Here is a 27,761-nt window from a genome sequence, read left to right as displayed (position 1 = left end):
TTATATTCAATGGGGAGGTAAGTAGTACGGTCTAGTACTAAAGCATTAAGCTTACCTTTGTAGTTTTTGATTTTAATTTTTGCGTAATTTTTACGTTGTTAATTCTGTAAACTAATTACCAGTTATGTATGACCAACGTATAAGCCTTGCTACTAGAATTTTGATCATCCATGGAGATTCCATCGCACGAAAGGCCCATCAATACGGCAAAATGAGGATGAAGATATCCAGACAACTAAATCGTCTGATGTTCCTAAAACGCTGCCGGGATAACAAGGTAATCCCTAATTGTGTCAAATCGAAGCACCGTTTTACTTCACAGAAAGCTCTGCACATTTATAATCGCACTAGCTTCGCCCTGTTAAGAGAACAAATTACCGTGCCGCGTGTTCTCCCTGCCAATGTAAACAAAACCGTACGGGCACTAGAGAAAGAGCTTTCGAATACACTCGGCCATGATCTTTGGACGATACTTTATGACGTCTCCTGCGCATCGGCAAGAAAAGAGTTCGAAAAAATGCGAAGTCGGCACTTGAAAAAATACGAAAACCTGACAAAGAATTCTACTTTCTTACCACAGCCGCCACTCAACACAGTAGTCAACCTCTCGTCTGTAGTTTTAAAGCCTGAGGCACTCACTGCACTTGCACGTGGTCACAATTTCGCCCTAGCTCCTAAGAGAATACCTGCCGAAGAAATCATGATCCAAATGGAACGGGGGATTCGCAACCTGCCTAACCATATCGCCAACAACATCAGACTGGATGTAATCGGTATTCTCACTAAAGCCAAACCTCCAAAAACCAACTTATCCAAAGACGAATATGCAGCCCTTCAAGAAATGAAGAATGACAAAAAAATAGTAATCACCTAAGCGGATAAGGGAAACGCCACTGTGGTGCTAAATCAAAAGGACTACAAAGGTAAGCTTAATGCTTTAGTACTAGACCGTACTACTTACCTCCCCATTGAATATAATCCTACCTGCTCTCAGATTAGAACTCTCCACAGACTCCTTAAGAAAGTCACTTCTTGGCCTGTAGAAGTCACTAACAAACTAAAACCTTATAACTCTAGACCCCCCCCGATTATATGGACTCCCAAAAATACATAAACAAAATGTGCCATTACGTCCCATAGTGGATGGCATTGATTCCCCCACATATAAATTCGCCAAACATTTAGCCAAAACGCTTACACACTATACTGGCAACACACCATCACACACAAAAAACTCAGCCCACTTTAAAGCTAGTGTAGAAAACCTCTCACTCCAACACACTGACATAATGGTCAGTTTTTTGATGTCTCCTCCCTTTTCACTAATGTCCCACTCAAAGAAACCCTAGAGCTCATTCAAGCCAAGTTTCCTCCCGATATCTCAGCCCTATTTCAGTTCACAATGAACTCAGGCTATTTTGTTTGGCAAGGAAAGTTCTACAAACAGATAGAGGGGACAGCCATAGATTCACCACTTTCTCCACCCTTGGCCAATTTCTTTATGGAGACCTTTGAAGAGAAAACCTTAAACTCCGCCCCACAAAAACCCACTATTCGGCTTCGTTACGTGGATGATGTGTGTGCTATTTGGCCACATGGCTCAGACTCACTCCACTCCGTCCTAACACACTTAAACAACCAACACCCCAGAGTCCAGTTCACCTTAGAAAAAAGAGGAAACTAACACCCTCCCCTTCCTAGACACTTTAATCGCTGCCAGCTTGATGGATCTTTAGTTTTCTCTGTTTACAGAAAATCCACCCATACTGGCAGATACATTCACCAGCAATCCCACAACCCCCTCACAACAATATGGGGTTATAAAAACACTATATAACAGGGCAAAATTAATCTGCTCAGGTGACAAGGCCCTAACTACTGAACTAAACCACATCCACAACACTTTCTTAGCCAATGGCTATAACCCCCAAAAAATCCAAAAAATACTCAAACCAGTAAACCACAACCCCCCCCTCCACAATAAAGATTACACCAAATCTATCACCATCCCCTATATCCAGGGCACCTCTGAGAAAATAACCAATATTTCCTCAGAAAATATGACCTTACTTCTTGTTACAGACCATATAAAAAGTTGGCATTTCTTATCCGCTCTACCAAAGACCAACCACTTCTCCACCTGGCGTATACCAGGTCCCTTGCAGCTGCAAATTGTCCTACTTTGGCCAAACAGGCAGAACAACAAATATCAGGATTTCAGAACACAAAGACTACATCTAGTTTCACCAGTACAGCCACTCTGGGCTGGCAGACCATGCCTTAGATACCCACTATAGAATTTGTTGGAAGAAAACAAAAATAATACACCGCAGCAAGTTTAAATACGAAAGATTATTCAAGGAATCTTCATCAGCTCTAAAAAACGTTCCGAACCTCAACAAATTTGGGTGCATGAAACTACCCCAAATTTGGGAGACTTACATTTTGAGAGCTTCAGCCCAACTGCCAAGTCAACCAAATTAGCCCACCAGAGGGCACCAATAGGACTGTAGGAACAATATTAGTTTCTTGCTTTCTTCCTCATTTGCTTTTGTTAGTGCCTGCGTGCACAAACCATATCTTTATGTTCCTGAAGATGGGAACGTGACGTTGCCGAAATATAAAAGTTATTTATTAAAGTTACCTTTAATTAATATACTTTATATGTGTTGTTAATTCCGTAAACTAATTACCAGTTAATAAGTAAGCATTTTATATCAGTAAAAGTTTATCACTAGAATACAAACCTGTCATAAGAAAAGTGTGAGGGTAATCTATGAAAAGCAACTGCTAGTTTCCATACATGCCACTAGGCATGCATGGTGAACTATAGCTAGGCAGCAATTTGCCTTATTCCTGCGGTTATAGGTTATTGTTCAATAAAGAAAACAAGCAAATTTCCTTTAATGAACAAGGAAAGAAAATTATAACAATCCAACATTTGAAAATTTCAAATTATCAAGGTAACTGTTATAGCCATACCAAAATTTGTGAAAATTTTCAATAAATTCACAAAGCAATTTAAAAAAGGTATTTACATGACCATCTCTCCCATGCAGTCTATTGAGAAAAATCTTTAAACTTTTCTAATTAGAGAACATTAACATGTTCATGTTAAGCATTATCCGCATGTGCATAAACTGTTGGCAGGAACTAGCTTTACCATATATATATATATATATATATATATATATATATGTAGAAAGTATTTTTACCTTGGGTATATTTATGTTAAAGATACCAAGCAATTTTAAACCTGGTTTTACTCCATTTTAGAATGGAGTAATACCAGGTTTAAAATTGCTTGGTATCTTTAACATATATATATATATATATGATACTTCTATGTCAGGCGGTAGCATTTTCACAAAGTTGCAACTAACATGTGTTATACCAAATGTTAGTTGCAACTTTTTTTGCAGAATTTTATTTGTAAAATTGGCATTTGCAAAATGGCTTAAAGATATCAAAATTCTCAAATGTAATATGAATTGATTTCAAGATGCATATGCATCTTTATTTGTTTTATATAAATTGTGTGCTTATTGTATCCAGCGACTGCATCATAAACAGCTTTCACATGCATTTTATTCATGTTGAAATTTTGAAAGATGTTAGGACAAATGTGTTTAGTTACTGTTTAATGATACCAGAAATTTGTTTTGCTTGCATGAATTCAGCATGGTGTCTGTGGGAAGGAAGTGTTTTTCATTACGAAGTATCATTCCAGTTGTCTCTAATTACACTAAATGTTGCTAAATATAGTACAACATTTTTATTCTACTGTTCAGAAAAAACAGAAGTAGTGAGTAAAAATTTATTAATTCCTGAATTCTTCTATGTATTATAAGAAGTGGATTGCATCTACTGACCTCCAGCAAAATATTAGAATATGCAAAATATCTATTATTGATAAAATCACTGGCAAAAAGAGAAAAAATTATGTAATGAACTTAGGATTTGTGAAAGGGTGATAATTCTGATGATGACTAGAAATTATTTATGTGAATATTACTATGTAAAAAGTGTATACTAATCATCAGTGAATAAAGAAAATTCTTAGAAAACAAAGAAATACACGTACATAACAAGCACAATAAACTGTACAAGATGATTTGTGGCTCCATCAACCCAAATATATTCCTGCCATGCCAAGATGAATCACCTGTTCAACATTTGGATTAGTCCTTCTTTATATTTACTTAATAAGCTAGTGTTTATTGTTTGTTAGCTATATTTTGTAAACAAACCTCTTTCACTCTCCTCATAAGATTCATTTTTTTTCATGCTATCATAAATGCACATATGCATGTCTAGAGTTTATAGAAATAACACAGATGTCAATTATTAATAATTCCTTTGTTGGGAATGAAAGCATTTCTATTCATACCTGTTCTTTTTCATCCTTATATTTCCCATTCTCACATGGCTCATTTATGATGGTTCATATATTTACAACTTTTAGTAATTCAAATATACCAACCAAATATAGCATTCTCTTCAACTATTGTTCTCTAATATATAATAAAACAAGCATTAGTTCTCCCTGCCCCCACAGACAAACAAATTTGGTTACAATTGAAGAACCGTCATGATATGCAGCATGTTCTTCAATATGCACACATGAAACTGCCAGAGCTCATGTTGTTTTCTCTCGACCCATCAGATGGTTAGAGTAGCAGCAGAAGCGTCCCAATCACCCCAATGTGAACATGTTAATCACTTTCTTTCAGATATCCCAACAATTAAGTCTCCCAACATAGCAAAAAAATTACACTGTAGTCTAAATCAAATTTGGTTAAGAATTTATTTTCTGATTTTGCAAATCAATACACAATACAGGGAAATAATGAATAATCAGTCAATAATAAATTAACCAATACCTGACAAAGACTTCTGCAGAGCAACATTTTCAGCTTGAATACGTGTCACTTCATTTTGTACACTGCTAATACCATCTGGTGAAGACTTTTTCTGTATATCTTCTAACTGTTTTTCTAACTTTTCATTAGCAGATACCAACTGTAATATTCAAGTGGTTTATTTTATAAACTGAAAACAAGATTTTAATTACCATTTAATATTTTAAATTACCTTTAATAATGAATATTAATATCTATCAGAATAAGAGCATGATTAAATACTATAACTAAAGAAATCATAAAGGATAGATGATAAACTTAACAAGACAACAGGGCTGGACTATAAAGGACATGTACAGCTAAAACACAGTGAAAAACCTGGGATGCAGTAAGGGGGGAAACAACAATGAGCTATCAAGTTTTGAACAAACGTTACTTACAAGAAATGTCAATTGCTTTTGTGCACAGATTATGGAAATAAGTTAACTTACCTCAGTGAGTGTATAACTCATGAAATGAAGAAGAATGGATTGCCAGAGATGGGAAGTGATGATTATAATACTTTTAAAAATGGTTTAACATAAGTAAAGGAAATTAAAATTTATTAACTTCTATTTATATTATTATAAATCACACTTGTTTCATGGCAAAATTACAAATGAATAACTTTCCTCCACTATGAAAATAACTTTGTCATCGTTTCAAATAAAAAGTGCTCAAACCAATAATAGCAGCACAAAACAGGATGGAAACAAATTGTTTTGCTATATTTCCAAGCATACCAAAAGAAAACACTAATAGATGATGTAATTTATCAGCATTACAGAGAAGAGAAGTGAAAATATTATAAGGAGAATTGTGATAGCTTCTGTGTCCTTAGCATATGAAGATTAAACAGAAATTAGAAGGTTAGAAATGAAAGACTAAGAGAGGAAATCCCATAGAGAGAGAGAGAGAGAGAAGAATGAAGTTTATTGTAGTCATTTGCCCATATAGGATTTATTCAATTAAAACTAAAAGAAACTTTATTGTTTTGCAGTTCACATAGAAATGGGCACAGTAAAGTGTATTTGTGAGTCATGAAGTTGTTTTATTTAAAATTCTACCTGAAGGGTGATTTGAAGCACACTTATACAGTTTTAGGTATTTCTTCGATGAAGTGTGCTGCAACTTTCATAGAGAAAGTAAATTTATTTTAAAGTAATTAAAGATGCAGGAAAAGCTTATTTAACCTATATTTAAATTTAAAAGAATGAAACCCCCAGGGGCTTGCAATTACAAGTATGGGCTTGGCACACCCGGGATACCTGAGCTAAGTATGGCCTCCTTCACTCTTTTAGCCATACTTCTTTCCTGTCTTGTTCTTTGTCTTGATCCCTTCTATAGATGTTAATAGAGGGATCTATTAACATCTATAGAAGAGGACACGATACATTAACCTTTACTATCCTAATTTCTTCTAACTCTGGAGGGGGGGGGGTCCTCCACTCTTTTTCATTTCATTTTTATTAAAGGGAATTTTATTTTCCTTTAATAACCACTAACTAAGGCAAGCTTGATGACCATAAGGTGGCAGCCCCACTGCCACCTTAAGCTAGACTTAAACTATTTAGAAGCTAGCAACATGGAATGTTAGAAGTATACACCATAAAATACAAGAATTAGACCAAACCTTGGAAAAACAAAAAATAATGATAGCTACCACTACAGAATCAAAGAGAAGGAACAAAGACAAACTCATATCTATCTTTAAAAGTGGAGGAAAGATGGAGGAAAGGGCAAAGTCGGGCGTAACAATGTTCATACATAAATCTTTGAGAAGAAATATTATACATTACAACTACTGGAATGATAGAATCACAGAGATATGACTAAAGATATATAGAGAATATCTGACAGTAATAGGCACTTATGCCCCAGAAGAGGGAAAAGAAAAAGAATCAGAGATTTTTCATCAAGAACTACAAAAGCTTATAGATCAAATAAAGCCTTCTGATTATATGATAATAATAGGTGACATGCAAGAATTGGTAATACCTCACATAAACCAAACATAGGACCTATAGGTGAACCAACATATAATAATAATGGGCAGAGATTAAAGAGCATTCACCCTACATAACAATTATAGAATAATGAATACCTACTTTAAACATAAAGATATTCACAGATTTACCTAGCAGGAAAGAAATACAAAAAGCATTATAGACTATATAATAGTTAACATGAAATTATTATTATTACAGGTATCTCCAAATTATAAAATTATCAAATATGATCAGACACCAGAATAAATAGAGGAGCAGAGATAGAGTCAGACCATTACTTACTGGTAGAGAAAATTAATCTCATCATTAAACTCTTAAATGATGAGAATATTAGAAGGCCTGTATCAGAACAGAATTAGGGATTGGTTGAATAAAATTGAGGAAAGCAAGACAGTGGAAGAAGAATGGTCAAACATCAAATATATATTAGAAAATGCTGCAAGAGAGAGTTTGGGAACAAAAGGAAAATGGATAAGATGCAGAGATCTAAGACAATGGGATGAAGAGATCAAACAGATAATTGAAGAAAAAAAGACAGCATATAAACAATGGATAAATTTAAAGACAGATAAATCAGTCATTGAATATAAAAGGAAAAGAGCAATAGCAAAGAGAGCATGTAGGAAAAAAAAATAGAGAACGTATGAAAATTTTATAGCAAAATTAGAACAGGACTGCACATTAAAAAGACTTAATACATACAGAATCCTCAAACAAATGTATGATCGAACTAGAAACTTGGCAGGAGTATTTCCAGAAGCTATACCATGATAACTCCTTGATACAAGAATCTTCCCTGAAAGATAACATCAGTAATATAGATGAGTTTACATAAGAACTACAAATTATCCTCAAACAATGCAGAACAGGCAAGTCACCTGGAGAAGAAAATATAAACACAGAACTTATTAAATTTGCAGGTAAAGAATTTAACATCAGATTTCTAAAATTTATAAACCAAATATACAAAGAGAGAAAATCCCCAAAATGCTGGTGTAGAGTTCTAGTGATACCAATTTATAAAAAAGGTCTAAAAACAGATTGTAATAACTATCATGGCATCAGCCTCCTCAATACAGGATACAAAATTTAGGCAAAAATATTAAACAAATTATTATCCTACATAGAGTCACAGTTGGGAGAAGAACAGAATGGATCCTGTAAGGGAAGTTTATTTCTCAGAATTTTGTCAAATGCTTTTGACAAAATTCTGAGAAATAAACTATGGGAAACTCTAAAGGAATATCACATTCCAAACCAACTATAAAATGCTCTATTAAACATATACCATAATAATAAAATAGCAATTAGGAAAAATGATATCATATCTACTTGGAAATCAATAAATAGAGGAATCTGTCAAGGCTGTCCTTTATCACCCATATTATTCAACATATATATGGACAATATTATCAAAAAATGGAGAGAAGTAAATAGAAGTATATACATGTGGCTTCCAAATCAATCGAAATACAAAAATAGGCACACTACTCTTTGATGATGATCAGATCATCTTTGGAAAGACTGAAGATGAACTGCAGAAATCAATTCATAATTTAAATAATATTATACAACAATATGGCCTAGAAATGTCAATGGAGAAAACTAGTCATGGCTTTTTATGGAAATAGCCCTGTCAGAAGTAAAATTAGTAATAAATAATAAAATAATTGAGCAAGTTAATAATTTCAAATACCTAGACTGTAAACTATCTTACATAAATGAAATAAATATTGATTTTAAGATGACAAACTTTATAAAAATCACTGGAGTAATTAACAGAACCTTTAAACCTAACTACATACAGAAACACACAAGACTCAAAGTCTACAAACCAATAGCCAAGCCTCCACTATTATACGGAAGTGAGATCTGGACCTCAGAGAAAGAGATATACAGAGAATTCAGGCAGCAGAAATGAAATTCCTTAGGAAAACAGAAAAACTCCCTCTGTTAGATAAAAAAAGAAATAGTGAAATAATTAAAAATCTCAACATCAATCCCATAACAGACTTAATGATTAAATATAGGAAAAACTGGCTAGACCATATAGCAAGAATGCAGAGAGAAAGATTAGCAAAAAAGATCTTAATTGTTGTTCATACTACTTTCAATTGACCAGCATGGTGTGTAGATTTTGCTGAATCCTCTTGGGGTGCGTTTCTTGCTATAAGAAGTTTAGTGAATCTTTTATAGTTATCAACTGTAGGTGTAATTATGTTTATGCTGTTTTCAATGAATTCAGTAAATTGTGGCCAGTTTGCTTTCCTGAGATTCCATTGTGGTATTTGAAAGCTGTCTCTTCAAGGGATTATAAGTCCTACACTAATTAGGCAGGATCTGTGCTGGCAGTGGGAAAAAGAAGACAATACTCGATAGGCTGAGATGAGAGGGGTTCCTTCCATACCAGTGGTGGTAAAACAGAGGTCAGGGATTGTCTCTGATATCCATTTTCCAGATTTAAAGGTTCCAGGTTGCTTGCAGTCGTAGAGGAGGTGGAAATTGTTTACTAACATCAATTGCAGGCTGACGTTGAAATCATTATTGTATCCCCATAGTGTACTACGTGGGTGGTCTGAAAAGTTCTCAGCCTAACAATGAAAAAACGGATTTATAATTTCAAAATTATTTTTATTTTTCAACATAATCTCCCTTAAGACTAATACATTTATTCTAGCAACTCCAGCACCATTATCCTGTCCCTGTAGTAGTTCTCAGTAAGATCTGCAAAATACCCCTCTACAGCTGTAATCACCTCTTGATTTGAAGAAAAATGCTTACCAGCAAGGAAGAGTTTTAGTTTTGGGAAGAGGTAGAATCAGAGGGAGCCAAATCTGGGGTATAGGATGGATGTTCTAATAATTCATAGTGCAGACCCCTTAATTTTCACATTGCCAAAACACCTTTGTGAGCAGGAGCATTGTCCTGATGAAAGATGATTTTTCTCTTCTGCAAACTGGGACTTTTCTCATGAATTTTTTGTATAGTATGGTTAAAAGAAAGGAATAATATTCTCCGGTTATTGTTTTACCCTTTTCAAGATAATTAATAAACAAAATGCCTTTAGCATCCCAAAACACCAATGCCATGACCTTCCCTGCTGATGGAACCGATTTTGTCTTCTTTGCTGAATAACCAGCTTCTGTCCACTGTTTTGACTGCTGTTTGGATTCTTGTGCATAATGGTGAATCCGAGTCTCATCCATAGTAATAAATCGCTGGACAAAATCAGTTTTATTCTTTTTAAAATGCTCCAAGCACTGTTCAGAGATTTTCATGCGAGTGCATTTTTGATCTGCTGTGAGCAAGCACAGCACCCATTTTGTGCAAAGCCTTTTCATATGCAATTCTTCATGCAAAATATATATCCTACACGTTCTTTTGAAATGCCTATAGTCTCAGCAATTTGAAGCACTTTGATTTTGCCGGTCATCAAATACCATATTGTGCACTTGATCAATGATTTCTAGCGTTGTTACACTTTTTGGACATCCTTCACATGGATCATCTTTAAGGCTGGTACGACCACGTTTAAACTCAGCAGCCAATTTCTTGATTGTCGAAAACAAAGGAGAAGAGTATGCCCATAAACTTTTATGAGCTTCGAATGAATTTCTTTTGGCATTAAACCTTCTTTTACAAAGAATTTCATCAATTTTATCCATTTCAAGGGATATAGACAACACTTTTGATTGAGACAGCTGTATAATACAAACTACTTGATAGAACGACTTGCAATTTCATATGGATGCTTATAACGGATGTACCAACTTGGAAAAAATAAATCTTTCCGATAGTGTTGCCATCTATAGTTGAGGCCAAGAACTTTTCAGACCACCCTCTTGTGTGAGTTGAAATCTCCAAGGATGATGGCAGGATGGACTGGCTGAGGAAGTACAGGGCTATGCTAGTCAAGTAAAGGAGGCTTATATAAATTGTAGGTTGATGTCCGGCTGGATACCAACAAAAATGTCACTTTGTGTGAATTGTCCAGAGATTTGAAGATTTTTTTCAAATCTCATCATCAAATTCCTGCCATGTACCCTCAAGGGGTGTACAGGATATGACAGTACTACTTGAAAAAAAGTACATCATTACTAACTTCCTATCTACAATTTTCCTCCAAATCAGTCTGTTACTTGTCAAGACTCCAACATTATCAGATCTTATATTTCTATCGTCTAAGGCACTTTGTACCGTATCAATCCACCTATATCTTGGTCTTCCTCTGGGTCGTTTTCCTGCCAACCTGGCAGAGAACACTTGTTTTGCTAATCTTTCCTCTCCCATTCTATTTAAGTGACCATACCACCTGAGATTAGCTCTGCTAATGCATTCCTGGATGCTGGCAATGTCAAGTTCTTTCCTAATATCCTCATTTTTAATATGATATTGCCATTGATGCCATCTGTTCACGCCTCTAATCTTTCTCAGGACTCTCATATCTGCGGTCTCTAGTCTTTGGTCAAGTGTTTTACTTCTGACCCAGCTCTCAGATCCATAAGTTAAAACTGGTTTGAACACTGTCTTGTATACAGCTAATTTAGTGTTCCGACTAATTTCTTTCTTATTCCATATGAATTTATTCAATTGACTTCCCACCATACCAGCTTTGCTGATTCTGTTGTCTATTTCTATATTTAATTTACCATCTTCAGTAAAAATTGTGCCTAAGTAGCTAAAATGTTTTACTTGTTCCACAGGTTCTCCATTCACAACACAGTTGACATTTTCAATGATTCTGACTATTTTCATTGTCTTTGTCCTTTTTATTGCTGACCTTCATACCATATCTATTACAACAGCTATTCAATTTAGTCAGAGAATCTTGCAGACTTGTAGCAGATTTATTTAGAAGTATAACATCATCCGCATAAAGCAAAGAGCTGACATTAACATCTCCAATTTTGATATCAGGTTTAATACCACATTCCTTCATAATGTGATCCATATAGATAATGAATAACAGAGGGGATAATGTACATCCTTGTCTCACACCAGATTTAACATTAAACCATCTTCCTGTACTTCCTTCAATTCTAACTGCTGACTTACAACTCAAATAAAGACTAAGTATTGCTTGATATAATGCCCCATTGACACCATATAACTGCAGCGTATTGAATAGCTTCTCTCTTGGCACCTTGTCATATGCCTTTTCCAAATCGACAAAACTTAAATACAGATCTTTGTTATATTCCCATGCTTTCTCGACTATTTGTCGTAAAGTGAAGATCTGATTCTGACAGCCTCTATTTGGCCTGAATCCAGCTTGTTCTTCACCAAGCTTTTCTTCAACAATTCTTCTCAACAGTTTCTCAAGTATACTTGCATAGATCTTGCCAGGAACACTCAGTAGGGAAATACCTCTGTAATTCTCACATTCAGTTTTATTTCCCTTTTTAAATATGGGTACTATGAGAGCTCTACTCCAATCATCAGGAATTCGTCCCTCTGTCCAGGCTTTCTGAACTATGAAGTGTAGCCACTGTAAGACTCTTATACCACCATACTTCAGCATTTCTGGTCGAATATCATCTACTCCTGCTGCCTTTCCACATTTCAAGCCTTTGATGGCTTTTTCTACTTCAAGTATGGATATGTAATCCTGACTGCATGCCTGGTCAGTGTTTTTTATCACTGTGCTGTCATCACTGCTTGTTTCATTTAGCAGTTTTTCAAAGTAATTACTCCATACTTCAAGGATATCTTTTTCTCCTGTTTACATGTCACCTTTATCATCTCTAATTCCTTTTACAGCACTCTTTCCTCCATTCCTAAGCTTCTTCAACAACCTCCAGAATATTTTGCCACCTTCTTGATATTTATTTTCTATATTCTTGCCAAAGTCCTCCCATGACTTTTGTTTAGCTAGTTTTACACACTGTTTAGCTTTCTTACATTTGTCTCTGTATTCTGTAAGAGTAAAAGCTGACTTATTTGCCAGGAACTTTTGATATGCTTTCTTCTTTTCCTTCACTGCCTCTTTAACTTCATGTGTCCACCAGGGAGTTCTGATTTTTTTTATCCTTGCACACAACCTCACCACATGCCTCTCTGGCAGAATCAATCAATGTTTTCTTCAGAGTTTGCCACTGAATCTCCAAGGTTTGATTCCTGTTCTCAAACTCTTTCATTTTCTTTTCAATAATCTTTCTGTATTTTAGTCTACAGTTCACATCTGAGAGCTGCTCAACTTTTATTCACTTTAAAACTTTCTTACATGTTATTCTTTTCAATATGAAATTCAATTTTATCCTGCTCAAGACTAAATAGTGATCAATTCCAATTTCAAATCCTATGTACACTCTGGTGTCCTGCACCAGTGAGAAAAAATCACTATCAACAATAACATAGTCAATGAGACTTTTCTTATTCCATGCCTCCTCTCTCCATGTGAATTTGTGCACATTTTTATGTTGGAACATGGTGTTAGTAATAACCAGTCCATGTCCTGAGCAGAAATCCAACAGATATTTGCCATTATTATTAGCTTTGCTCTTTTCTCCAAATTTTCCCAAAATATTTTTGTATGTCTCACAATCATTTCCTACTCTGCTATTTAGATCCCCAACAAGGACCAACTTTTCCTTTTTCATTGTGTCAGTTGCTTTTTCTAAAGCCTCAAAAAATTCCTCCACTTCTACCTTAGTAGAACCTTCTGTGGGACCATAGGCACAAATAAGTCTCATTGTCCAGTTCTCCATTCTCATATTTTCCCACATTACTCTACTTGAGACTGACTGCCATTCAAGAAGATTAGCCTCGTATTTTGTGCTGAATACTATGGCTACTCCTTCTTTTCCTTGATTGTCATTGGCTGAATATAAAATTTTGTATTTATTGCTCAGAAAGATCTCACCAGTTTTGGTCTTTTTTGTTTCAGTCACCCCTATTATGTCGATCTGGTACTTATCTAATTCCTCAGCTAGCTCCTTTGCATTCAGGCTTCTTACGTTGATAGTACCGATCTTTAACTCTGGTGATGTTGAGTTGGGGTGTGTTTTCAGATTTGTTTCAGTAGCTGACTTTTCGCTGTTCACCCTGGTACCCTGGTGAAAACAATGGGGGCCTTGTTTAACCGGGCAACGCCCCAGCAGGCATGAAATTTTGTCATGTTGTACCATCATTTTTTATTTTGGTTTAACCAATAAGAATACAATTTGGTCGGCTAAATCCCAAATTGCCAGCCCATCCTTGTTCGTTCAGTATCAAAGTAGATACCCAACAGGGTGCACCACGAGAAGGTGAGGATTGGACATTAGGTCAATAGCCCTGGTCGGTTCTCCGCATTCCTTTAAAGGCTATGTGGAGGTCTCCTCTCCGTTATACAGCTTTGACCCTTAAGCACCCCTTTTTTCCAAATCTGCTTTTGAATAAACTGCCAAGCCATGTCTTAAATCAGGTTTATAAGTGATAAACCTATTGTATAAATTCATTCATTTTTAAGATGAATGAAATGATTTGGAGACTGTAATGAGCTTTTCGAACATAGCCTTCTTCCTGAGTTATGGATGCGAACCTTGTTGATCCAAGCAACATTGAAGCCGGTATATCTACTTTGATGCTGTGTGCCCATTTCTTGTAGTGTCCAGAATAACATAACATTTGTACCCCGAATGTGAGGTATTAGTCAGAAGTTGCTACTTTCTAGCTGAGGGCCAGTGCAGGCTATTATCAATTCCTGAAACAGTGGCCATTCCTCACATGGAGCAGACGCTTGTGCAGCCTGGTGGACACTCGCTGCAGTGTCTCAGTTGTAGCAGAGTGAACAGGAAATAACACAATTAAAGTTTAAGGGAGTCAGGCCAGATATAGGTGTGTAATTACAAAATATATATATATATATATATATATATATATTAACATCATAAAAAATAAAAATAATAAATAAATAAAAACTGTATGAACAATTCATAGCAATTACTTCCCAAACCTGGAGGTAGCATGGAGTGTCTTCAAATAAGATTAGGTCAATCACATAGTGTTTTGCATGTTTAGAGAATAAATAATTAAATTAAATCTGCTATAGTGGAACATCTTCATCTGATCCAAATGAATGCTATTTATAGTGTCAAACTGCATGAGAATCAAAGCCAGAGCCCTACAATTCTAGAAATCTTATGTAATCTTGGTGTTCTTCAATTCAGATCTTAGCAGAATGACCAGTCTGTCCAAAATAGCAAAGCTGACATAAACAGAGTACTTGATAGACACCAAGTGAAGGTAATTTATCTTTAGAAAATGGCAAGAAAGATACTTTCATGCTACTTTGAAAGTAGCATACAGATTTTGTTGGCAGAAAATCGTTGCTATCTGTTCAAAGTCCCTTCAAGGCAGGTTATGGAAATGCATACCTGGCCTGGTTCCATGGAACTTTAATGGTGATGTCTCCTGCTCCCTCAGCTGTGACCAAAACACACGAAAGTATGACACATGCAGTTTGACTCATTCTTGTGTTGATATTTGAATGTTGTAACCAATTCATTTGTTGCCTCCCTAAATAATGTTCATGTTACAATGAGCTGTTAAAAAATTCTGATTTCGTTTACATGTGTTAAACTGCCAGGGAAGCTCTTGAGGAACAGGTGTACCTTAATGGAGAAATAATTAAGGAAGTCAGCAAATTCAAGTACCAGGATACGTCAATAATGTGAAGGATTACTGTTCAGAAGATCTGGAATGGCTAAAACAACAGCCAAAGTCTTATCTAAAATATGGAAGAATGATCTATCTCCATAGGGAAAAAGCTGAGGATTCTGGATACAGGTGTTTTTTAAACAGCAACTTATGGATATGAAACTCAGAACATGAGAAGTCTGAAGGAAAAGGATAGCTGCTTTTGGAATATGTTACAGGAGATTTTTTTGTTATATATCTGATTCACACTAATGTGCTATAGGCCACAACACCTATAGAACATTAGAGCCATGTGTGGGCAAGAAAAAAAAAAGAAAGAAAGGAGGAATTTGTTCACATTTTGTTTGAACAACTGAAGGTTGTATTCTTTGGGAAAGGCAGTCAGGGAGGGGGAGAGACTGTTAAAAAAACAGAAGTAGATGGAATGAAAGAGGAGGCAGGAAAGTTGGTTTGAGCAATCTTAGAGAGGATTTTAGTGCCACCATCCCAAACATGGGGGCAATATTCCATGGTTGGGCAAATTTGGGATTTGCATAAAGTTAGCAGTTGCGAAGGCATGAAGTATGGGAGTGGTCTGAAAAGTTCTTAGCCTAACAATGAAAAAAAGAAATTTATAATTTCAAAATTATTTTTATTTTTCAACATAATCTCCCTTAAGATTATGACATTTATTCCAGCGATGCTCCAGAGCCATTATCCCATCCCTATAGTGGTTCTCAGTAAGATTTTAAAAATACCCCTCTACAGCTGTAATCACCTCTTGGTTCAAAGAAAAACGCTGACCAGTGAGAAAGAGTTTTAGTTTTGGGAAGAGATAGAAGTCAGAGGAAGCCAAATCTGGAGAACAGGGTGGATGTTCCAACAATTCATAGTGCAGATCCCTTAATTTTCCCATTGCCAAAACACCTTTGTGGGCAGGTGCATTGTCCTGATGGAAGATGATTTTCTTCTTCTGCAAACTGGGTCTTTTCTAACAAATTTTTTCATCTAGTCTGGTTAAAAGATAGGAATAATATTCCCCAGTTATTGTTTTACCCTTTTCAAGATAATTAATAAACAAAATGCCTTTAGTATCCCAAAACAAAAATGCCATGACCTTCCCTGCTGACAGAACCGATTCTGTCTTCTTTGGTGCTGAACAACCGGCTTCTGTCCACTGTTTTGACTGCTGTTTGGATTCTGGTGTGTTATGGTTAATTCAAGCCTCATCCATAGTAATAAATTGAAGCACAAAATCAGTTTTATTCTTGTTAAAATGCTCCAAGCACTGTTCAGAGATTTTCATGCGAGTGCATTTTTAATCTGCTGTGAACAAGCGCAGCACCCATCTTGCGCAAAGCTTTTTCATATGCAATCCCTCATGCAAAATACACCCTCTATCCAAAGAGAAACCGAGCTTTTGATTGAAAATAAAACACAGGTCAATTATAATTATTCAAATCATTTATTTCAATCAATATACTCTCTCTCAGCTTCGATACAGCATTTGGCACGGTCAATTAATTCGTTAAAGGAGTTTTTATATTGGTTTTTGGGATACTGTTGAGGGTCGTGGTTACTGCTTGAATGTTTTCAATGGTATCGTATCGCTTTCCTTTCATCGGCAAATGAAGTCTGGGGAAGAGAAAGAAGTCACAGGGTGCTAAATCAGGTGAATAAGGGGAGTGATCCAACACACAAACTTGGTTTTTGCTCAAAAACTGTCTCACAATATTCGAACGATGGGATGGTGCATTATCGTGTAAAAGTGACCAGCTGCTTGCATCACATTGTTCATGCTGTACGCAACGAATTCTCACTATCAATTGCTTCAAAACTTCGAGATAAAACTTTTTCCAGGTTTGGTCAGGCAGAATGAATTCTTTGTGGATAATGCCCTTGGAATTGTGGAAACAAATCAGCATTGTCTTTACTTTTGACTTCTCCAATCAACTTTTTTTCGAATGCCTCTCTTCTGGTGGTCCTCCCCACTCAACACTCTGGTGCTTTGTTTTGGGCTCATACTCAAAACATCATGTTTCATCATCAGTAACAATTGTATCAAGGAAGTTTTGACCTTACGAGCGGTTTTAATGAGGTTCTTTCAGTGTTCAATTCGATACATTTTTTTTTGGTCATCGGTCAACTTGTGGGGAACAAATCGCGAGTTCAATTTACGAAGGCCCAAACTCTTGGTCAAAATGTTGTGCACAGTTGATTTTGGAATCCCCCAATTCATCTTCAATCAATCTCATGGACGATTTGGGGTTTTCTTTGATGAAATCACGCACTTTTTGGATGTTAACTTTGCTCAGTCCAGTTTTTGGACTGCCCGGCCTATCTTCGTCCTCAAGCATCTCATGACCACTTTGAAATCACTTAAACCACTCGTAAACTTGAGTACGGAATAAGCATTCATCACTGTATGCTTTTTGAAGAATTTGATGCATTTCGGTAAAACTTTTGCCAAGTTTAACACAAAAGTCAATCGTAGCTCTCTGTTTGAAATTCATTTTCCGACCATTCGTCAAAACATACTGTCACTCTTGGCACTATAACACAGCTTCTAATGAAACAAATTTAATAAACAGTTGACACAACACTAATGAAAGTTGGCGCTTTCAACAACAACAAAGATACAACAGGTGGTGCCACTAGTTTCTTCTATTTTCGAAAAGTTCGGTTTCTTTTTGGACAGTGGGTGTATATTGTACACGTTCTGTTGAAATGCCTATAGTCTCAGCAATTTCATGCACTTTGACTCACCGGTCATCCAATGCCATATCGTGTTTTCTGGTGTTGTTACACTTTTTGGATGTCCTTCAAGTGGATCATCTTCAAGGCTGGTACGGCCATGTTTAAACTTGGCAGCCCATTTCTTAATTGTTGAAAACAAAGGAAAAGAGTGTGCCCATAAACTTTTATAAACTTCGAATGAATTTCTTTTGGTGTTAAACCTTCTTTTAAAAAGAATTTTATAACCACACTCTACTCAATTTTATCCATTTCAAGGGATACAAACAACACTTTTGCTACAGACAGCTGTATAAAACAAACTACTTGATAGAATGACTTGCAATTTCACATGGATGCTTATGACAGATGTACCAACTTAGAAAAAAATAAATCTTGCCAATAGTGTTGCCATCTACAGTCGAGGTGGGGAACTTTTCAGACCAATCTTGTAGCATCTTGTGCGAAAAAATACAAGTTTTTTTTTGGCTGCTGCAAAAGCTATAATTGAAATGTGTTTGTGTCAGGAAAGATTTTAGGTATAGATCAGTTGAAGAAGGGAAATTGGATCATGTTTGGATATCTCAGTATTATTGAAGGCAAGGGAAAGGGAAATGAGCTCTTTCTTGCAAGAGATCAAACAGAACTGAATTTTGGTGGAACTGAAGTGTGTACAAGGTTGTCTTTGCCCCACTGAAATATAGCTAGGAGATTGAAGTTAATGCCACTAGTCATGTTGGATTAATACTTAAGCACTACAGGGTTTGTTGAATGAAAAGTAGGAATGGAGTGTACTGTCATGAGTGCCTTTATTCTGCACTTCACTAACCTTCCCCCCCCCCACCTGCCCATTAGTCACTTAGTAGACATCTAAGTTATCAGATCGACTGTCACGGTATCACAGTGCTTGTGTTCAAGTAACCCTTATTTTACTTAATAATGGCCACAAAGCACAAGGCTTCTCTTTGGCAATTTGGATATGCCAAAGACAAACCGTAAAGTGCTTCCTTTAGCGAAAAGGTGAAAGTCCTCAAATTCATAAGGAAAGAAAAAAAATCATATGCCGAGGTTGCCAAGATTCACATTCACATAACTTTTATTACAGTATATTGTTATAATTGTTCTATTTTATTATTAGTTATTGTTGTTTATTCTTAATGTGCCAATTTATAAATTAAACTTTATCGTAAGTAAGTATGTATAGGGTTCAGTACTATCCACAGGGGTCTTGGAATGTATCTCCCCCATAGATTGTGGGGGGAATACTGTATACCGTGTCAATGTGAAAACGGAAAGATCATTACTCAGTATTACCATTCTAGATAGAAAGTATAATACTTGGGGTCAGAGCTCAGACTAAGATGAGGAACATTATAACAGCTGTTAAAAGATCCAAATGGCAATGAGCAGATGATACTGCAAGAAGTAACACTCAAAAATGGACAAAGTTGATATCAGAATGGTGTCCTAAAGATGGAAAGAGAGCTACAGGAAGACCAAAGAGATGGTGGGAGGATGAGGTTGAAGAGATAGCAGGAAGGCTCAAGATAGGAATGAATGGAGAACTTTGGGAAAGGCCCTCATCCAACAGTGGACAAAAAAATGGCCGATGATGATGACAATGTGTCAAGTCTTCATATATCAGTGAAAATGGTATGTAATTAATGAGAAGCAAGTGATATATGTTCCAAGAAAAAAAATGGAATCTGCAATAAAGTTCCTTTGGAAGTGCATCTGAAATTGCTCATTTAATGTATTCCTATTTCCTGAGCAATTATTCATCATGCCTATTTCAGAAAAATGAGGAAAAGATGCATTAAGGAAAGCTGCTTACTAGAAGACATATGCAAGTATACTGGTCAAGTGAGATCCTTAACTTTTATTCTGAGGAATGTAAATGAGTGAGCAAAAATAAATAAAATAAAGGAAGACAAATAGGATAGTAATAAAATGAATGCTGCAAAGGAAGTTTCCATATGGTGAAACTACAGAACCTTTAACTGAATGCAGCATTCAGATCCCTAAGATTTGAATTTAACTCTGAGAATCAGAGAATTAAAGAATTTTCTTTGAGCTCATATAGAATAATGGCCATTTAGTTATTCTCTGTATTTAGTAGTAATTTGAAAGTTAGATATACAGAATATTAGAACTTACTAATTATGATTACCTATAGAGCATGTTAGATTTCCTTAGAGAAATAAAGTGAATTAATTAATATAAAGAATTGTATTTATGGTATATATTTATTTAAGTTTACAGTAAATATTTTAATTTTTTTATAAACTTGAGTTTTTCTTTAGAAACGACAACATGCTGATTTTGAAGTCAATGCATCACAGATAGTGTATATTTTATATTTTAACCAACTAAAATAAAATTATATATAATATACTGTTAACTTACTTTCTTCCATGAGTGACTTTAATATATAGGTTGAATATAGGTGGGGAATTAGATAATTGTCGATAGATAGTATAACTTAATTGGCATAATCAATTATCAAACAGAACAAGATCATGTATTCAATAGCTTAAGTTAAAAATTCTAGCCTTTTGCTCAGATTACACTACAGCCATAAATTACGCTACTGCAGAAACTCATACAAATCTAAAGCACAAGTTGTAAAGGCCAAATGCACTGTGTATCTCATGCTGGAATGCTTCTAAGGCTTCTGATCCTTTGCCAAGGCTGTTGGGCAAAATTTCTGCCCTATTCTGTTCCCATCTCTCTCTCTCTCTCTCTCTCACATCCTGAAGGAACAATGGTAACACATAATACAGACCTCTTGGCATCAGTCTTCTGTCTTCTCCTCCAACTGTTGTTAGATGACCAAAGCAAATCTCCATCTACTATTCCACGATCTTTTGATCCTTTGATCTTTCATCAGGACACTGAAAAAATATTCAACAGCCATGATACTAATCATTCCCCTGACCCAGATGGTATAGCTCAAGTTGTAGTATGAACTGGTGCTCCAGAACACCCATTCTATATCACCTTTATAAGCTGTATCATACACGAGAGGTTGGTTGATCAACCTATAGTACATTAGTACAGTGTATAGGTGCAAGTATGAAAGCAAGTTTTTATCCAGTCAGTTTCTAAAAAAAAAAAAAAAGTTAGTCATCAAACTATCATCCCATTGCTCTCAAAACTCCTAAAAATAATGGAGACCGTCATCAAAAACCTACTGAGAGAGACTCACTCATTGATAAATTAATAATCACCAATATGGTTTCAGACATTCTTGTTCAACAGTAGACCTCGTTTGCTAACCTTACCTTTTAAGATATGGATAAAACATATGTGGCTGATCTTTGATATTTCCAAGGCATTGTGGCCTTCTTATCTGCCATCTTATAGTTTCTTATCTCCACCTTCTTATCTCCCCCCTTACCCTTTGTGAGTGGACTGACAGATTTCTCTCTGGTCATTCACTGCATGCCATGGTAGTGGTTCCTTCTCATCTGATTTTTCCATCAAAGTTGGTATACCCAAGGTTCTGTGCTTTCATATACACTCTTTCTCTTATACATCAATGATCTCTCACTAACATCCAGTCATATTCATAGCTTTGCTGATAACAGTACACTCCATTCCTCTGTCATTTATAAAACTTTGTGGTTTAGATAACTCAAACTTCAAGGTCTTCTTATGGCCATACCTTAAACACCAATCTTCTAGCCACTCTGAAGGAGGTGAAAGTAATTTAATATATTTCAATACTCCTAAAACAGAATCCTCTTATTTCCTAGAAGAAAAACCCATGGTTCAATCTCCCTCACTTTCATATCACATTGCATTCACCAACCGAGATCATTTTTTACGTCTTTGTTTGACTTTCATATCTAGCCTATCATGTCATAAACATATCATATCCATGGCCTCTCAGTCTCCATAAAAGCTTGATATTCTTTTTTCTTCAATATTACTTATCTTCTGCTCAACTCCTAACACTTTATATATCTCAAATCAGCCCAACTTTAGAATGTTTTTCTCATATCTGGAGTGGTGCATCTAAAACCTTCCTATAAAATGCTTGATTGTATACCGAAGAGAAACTATTCACTTAATAGATAATCCCACTCTCACTGACTTCCTCCAAGTGCTTTCCCACTCTGTTTCTATATGATGTATTTTCATGAATGTTGCATCATCAAATTAGTCACTACCACCATTCCTCCTCTTTCCTCTAATCATGAATGAACACAACTGCTGGTCAACATCTATATATGGTTCAGCTCTAAATTCAGTGGACCATCTTCTCTTCCTTCACTCCATATATCTCTGCCTTTTAAAAGTCTACTCCATACTGTTTTCTGTAATTTACATACCCTTCAAAAATACACTGACAGATTCTTTTCTTCTCTCTGATTACTTGATCATATACAGCATTGTCATTTTATAAGTCCTGAGATCTCTCGTGCATGGGGATGATATATATATATATATATATATATATATATATATATATAATAAAGTTGTTTTAATCCCATTATCTCCTGCATTTAAGCTCAATGGTCTGTCATAGTCAAGTAGCTTGGCATATTGGAAACGATCTGATTAAAGCTTTGACAGGGTGATGAATCCTTATCGTCATAGTCTATGACTGCAAACTGTGTGCGATCTTCTGGACAGTATGCAGTTTACCCTTCCAGAAAATTCCAAGTTTCTGGAAGGGTAAAATCCTGCCGCCTCTGCTATATGAAACTAGCTAACTCACCTTCAGGTATAAAGTTCTGATAAAGGTTCTTTGCATCCTAGATGGAATTTGAACTCAAGTCTTTTCAACTAAAAAGCATTGTTAAAACACCTGAGCTATGGAGACTGTTTTAATCCCAACTGCTAAAAGCATGGAATAGACATTTATATCCGTCAAGTTAGAATATCAATAGCATATTATGTAGCTCTACCTATGGAAGAGCAGAAGGTAAGAGACCTCCAGGAAGCTAAAGAAAGAAATTGGATAGAAAGCATCAAAAACACAGGTGGAGTAATTCTTAGAGTAAACTAACTTGGCTGCAGACAGACTGAACTAGAAAGCTGTTGTTCATATTAGCCTCAGCTTTCTTTAGATAGATGAAGATATGAGGATTATGAAGACCACAAAGAAAAATCAACAAATATGGTAAAAAAATAAAAACACACACACACACATATATATTTTTTTTTTTTCCACAAAAAAAAGGCCAAACTTACAGAAGATAATTCCTTCATTAATGTAGTGTTTTGAAGCCTAAATTCATCTTCTTGACTCTGAAGTTTTCTTTGTAATATTTCATTTTCTTGTACTAGTTGCTCTATTTCTCGAGCTTTTCTACTCCTATTTAGAGTCTTTAAATAAACAAAAAAAAACATAAAACAGAATCATTATGTGCTCATGATAATAGAATATTATTTATTTACTGATTTAATTTTATATACTGTATTTACTTTAATACACCTGCCAATTTAGGCACAAGATTCTCAGTTTTTCACCCATCCTCACTAATTGCTGGTTTTTCCTCCTCTTCTAAGTAAAAAGATTGCAAGCTATGATCTTTTTTTCAAAACCATGTTTCTGAAAAAAGCCATGTGCCCTATTTTATTTATTCGTATAGGGATCCCCCCCCCCCCATTCCACCACTGGCCCAATGACACCTATGAATATGCATGGATGTACAATCGGTGTGTAAGTAAAATGTGGCTTGCACCTATTTCAGAGACCTTACAGTAAACATCTCCTGATATTCCCAGATGGTAACACTATATACCATCCATAAAAAACAGGAAATGGCAGTTAGTTCTGTGAACTAGGGCAGCAGAGAACCCAAGCTTCCAAGTTTTATCATACCAATGTCTTTTTTTTTACATAGAAGCTGATGCTTTACAACTCTGAAAATCATATGACCCATGATCTTTGCAAACCAGGTATCTTCAACTTTTCCCAAAAACATTAGCAACAGGGATTTGGCTACACCTTTTTTATTATTGTTGTTGCTACTGTTGAAAAATGTCACAGCATGTTCACACTGCTATGAGTTTCTTGGGACAGAAAGAAAGTATAGTTCGCAGATGGGTACTCGTTCTTTGAAAAAAATAAAATAAAAAATATTGGTCAGCAGAAAATATTAAAAAAAATTTCTAATATTATGTCAGCGATTGATAGAGAAAAGCAAACTATAAACAATTAAAAAATAATAAAATTCAATATCAGAAATATGTACCTATTGCTTATTTCAAGTTTAATAATGTGGAAAGAAAATAACAATAAAAAGTTTATTATTAACTATTATAATTATTAAATATATTATATTAAAATAATAATTAAATATAATTGATAAAAACCTTAGCTTTATTAATGGTGTTAAAAAATGCAAGAGAAATTGGGCAACTGAAAAAAAAAATTACAAAATTCTGACTTTTTGGCATTAGTTGGTGGAACCTCACTGAAAGTTACAGGCAATAGTGAGACTGATAACAGCAGATGATGTAGTTACAAGGATAACATGTGAAGGGTTTAGTATTTTCAGGGAAGATAGGATGGGGGGGGGGGGGTACTGTTGATGGTAGCAGAAGAACTGCAGCAAAAAAGAATAAGAGATAGATGGGCAGGTGGCTGTTCATTTGAAGCAGTGGTATGAGATTAAAGCCAGTAACACAAAATATACAGTATCTGGAAAGATACTGTATATTTTGTATATCTGGTATATCTGGAAGAAATGCATTGCCAAAAATTAGTAATTTTTGGCAATAATTATACAGGTCGAGTGATTATTACAAGGAGCTTCAACTATGGAGATATAGACTGTTAGGAAGAAAGATCACATGGTAGGAAGGAAATGGAATTTATACATCTACTAAAAGATAATTACTTGAGGCAGCATGTGATAGAGGGGACTAGGGATGTGAGAGTACTGGACCTGTTATAGGATCAGAAGAGCTATCCATAACCAAGGTGACCACATTGCCTCTTTTTGGTGAAAGTGACCATGTGGTCTTGACTTTGGAAATCGGAAAACATGAGGTATATTCTATCAAGAAGGGATATATGCGGAACTACAAGGCAAGTGATTATGTCTGGCTCAGAAAGAAGCTTAAATCTGTGCCATGGCATAAAACACTACAGGGTGAGGATGTAAGTAGTGCATGAGAGATAGTTAAGGGTCATCTAGAGGAAGCAATATTAAATTGTATACCTAAAGTAAGGAGGGTTAATCAGGTAGGAGTTAGATGATGAATAATATCATTAAGCATGAGCTGCAAAAAAACAAAATGCTGTGTGTGGAGAGTATAAAAAGAGAAAAGTGAGCAACACTCTCATGAACGGTACAAGGCTCAGAAAGAAAGGTGACCAGAATAAAAAGGAAGGCAAAATTGGATTATGAGAAGAATCTAGCCAAGCAGGTCAAAGGAAATCCCAAAGAGTTCTTTCATTACATGGCGAGTAAGAAGAAGAATGACTATGGAAGATTAACCTTAATGAATGATGATGGTCATGAAGTGAGAGTAGAAGATAAAATAGTTGAGTTTCTGAGTAACCACTTTGCAATGGTATATCATCCTAGTGAGGTTACTGCTTTAACATATATGACAGATATTAATGTGGGAACAGAGGTGGATAAACTGGAGGTTCTTAGGATATTACAAAATCACAATGATACAGCTGTAGGATTAGATTGCAGCTCAGATTTTGCAAGAATGTACAAGGTGAAATGCCTCTGACTAGGCTCTTTAATTTAAATCTCAGTTGTGGTAGAGTTCCAAGCAAGTGAAAAGAGGGCAAAATAATTACTTTGCATAAGGAAGGTTCTAACACTGAGTAGCAAATTATAGACCAATCAGTATCTCAGGCGCAGTGGTAAAAGTACTGGATAAAATTGGTCAGAGAGAAAACAAGAATGAGTAGATAAAAATATAGTACTTTATGAGGGGCAAACATGGCTTTGTTGAAGGGTTATCATGCCTCAGTAATTTAGTAACCTTTTATAACAGAGTGACAGCTGAATTGGATAAAGGATATGGTAACATGATGATTCTGCTGGATTTTGCAAAGGCATTTGACAGAATACTATTATGGAACTCTGTTACACAAATTAGAACAATGGGGATGGATATGATACCGGTTATGTGAATAAGAGGTTGGCTAATGGACAAATATCAAAAAGTGGTATATGGCAAAGTAGAATCCAGGAGAAAGCAGATGACTAGTGGTGTGCCGCAAGATTCTGTGCTAGGACCTACTATTTAATTTGTACATAAATGATATAGGAAATAACTTGAAAGGAAATGTTCAGTTTTTTTGATTATGCAAAATTAGGCAGAGTAATAGTTAATCAAGGTGATGTGGACTTGCAGGATTATTTAAACAGGCTGTCAGTACAGGCAAAGATAATGTGGAGAAATGTCAAGTTATGAATTTTTGGAGAAATAGATTACCATATTTACTCAAATATAACTTGCATGTTTTTTCCCAAAATTAAAGCTAAAAAATTATGGTGCGAGATATATGCGAGGATTTTTTGAAACTAAAGTTTTCAGGGAAAAAAACTGAAAATGGGTATGACTTACCAAGAATCTCCTATTTGCTATTGTTGCTACCAGTCTAGAGAGCAGTTTCCTTGTGAGCAGTTTCCATCAAAGTCATCTACCCAAATAGTGTCATCTTGTTTCTCATTATTTCAAGCAAAAATTACCAGTAAATTACAAGACTTGAGATATGTAATGAACAATTGTTCAGGAATACCTAATGAGAAGTGAAAGCAGAGCGCAAAATCCGACAGCAATGGTAGGCCAGTAAAGATAGTGGTAGATAGTGGTGCAGTATTAACAAAAGATCACACAATTCAATGACAAAAGGAAGTCAACAAATGCTGAGTTGAAATGCTAATTTTCTTCAACCAAATTTCATAATATCTTTGAATTAGCCTGTCTGCATTGTGCAGACAGGCTAACTCACACAAAGTTTCAACCTTTCGGCTGAATTTTATTGTTGCTTGTTTGGGTGCTGCTTCGGCATCGAGCTGGTGGGCAGACTCGCACGAACATTATATGACATGTTCGCAGTAGAATTTTATTTGAAGTTAGCCTTTGTTATCTGTCTTAATGACATCGAAAACTTCAAATGCAATCAAACAAACATTTATTTCATGTAACTGAAAAATTGGATAATAGTTTTTAGTTAGATACGTTTGCTGGTGCAAAATATAGTTTTGCTTGAGCCTATGTAGCATAGTTTCGGTGGAGGGGACATGTGATACATTAGTTAGTGCCGTTTTATCCCAGTTGTCTGTAATTGTTGACAAATATACTACACAGGCTGCAAATCTCTCTGTATCTTATTCAGTGATACAATAAAACTACTTGTTTTTCTTGCATGTGCAGTATAGTGGCTGTTGGGGAGGGCATGTTGTTTACTGTGGGGAGCAAGTTACTATCGCCCTGATGTGAACATGTGTAAACTTTTTTTTGTGCGTAAGGTATATGCAAAACTTTTTAATTTCTTTTTTCATGAAGT

At 35.5% G+C, this 27,761-nt stretch overlaps 1 protein-coding gene across 1 annotated transcript in view; it reads right to left on the bottom strand.

Annotated features, from left to right (window-relative positions):
• LOC150109188 (GRIP1-associated protein 1-like) overlaps positions 1-27,761 on the bottom strand; it is a 434,263-nt gene that overhangs the window by 343,217 nt on the left and 63,285 nt on the right. The window contains exons 4-5 of the mRNA XM_090401821.1: positions 23,465-23,599; positions 4,884-5,022 (exon numbers count right to left, since the gene is read on the bottom strand). Coding sequence (XP_090257947.1) covers positions 4,884-5,022; positions 23,465-23,599 — 274 coding nt within the window. The remainder of the gene's footprint in view (positions 1-4,883; positions 5,023-23,464; positions 23,600-27,761) is intronic.

This window comes from Typopeltis vanoorti, chromosome 2, assembly GCF_054136105.1.
Source record: "Typopeltis vanoorti isolate ZY-2024b chromosome 2, IOZ_Tvanoo_1.0, whole genome shotgun sequence".
Classification (NCBI taxonomy): Eukaryota; Metazoa; Arthropoda; class Arachnida; order Uropygi; family Thelyphonidae; genus Typopeltis; species Typopeltis vanoorti.
Note: the sequence above shows the minus strand (reverse complement) of the source record. Positions and strands in the feature narration are given on the sequence as shown.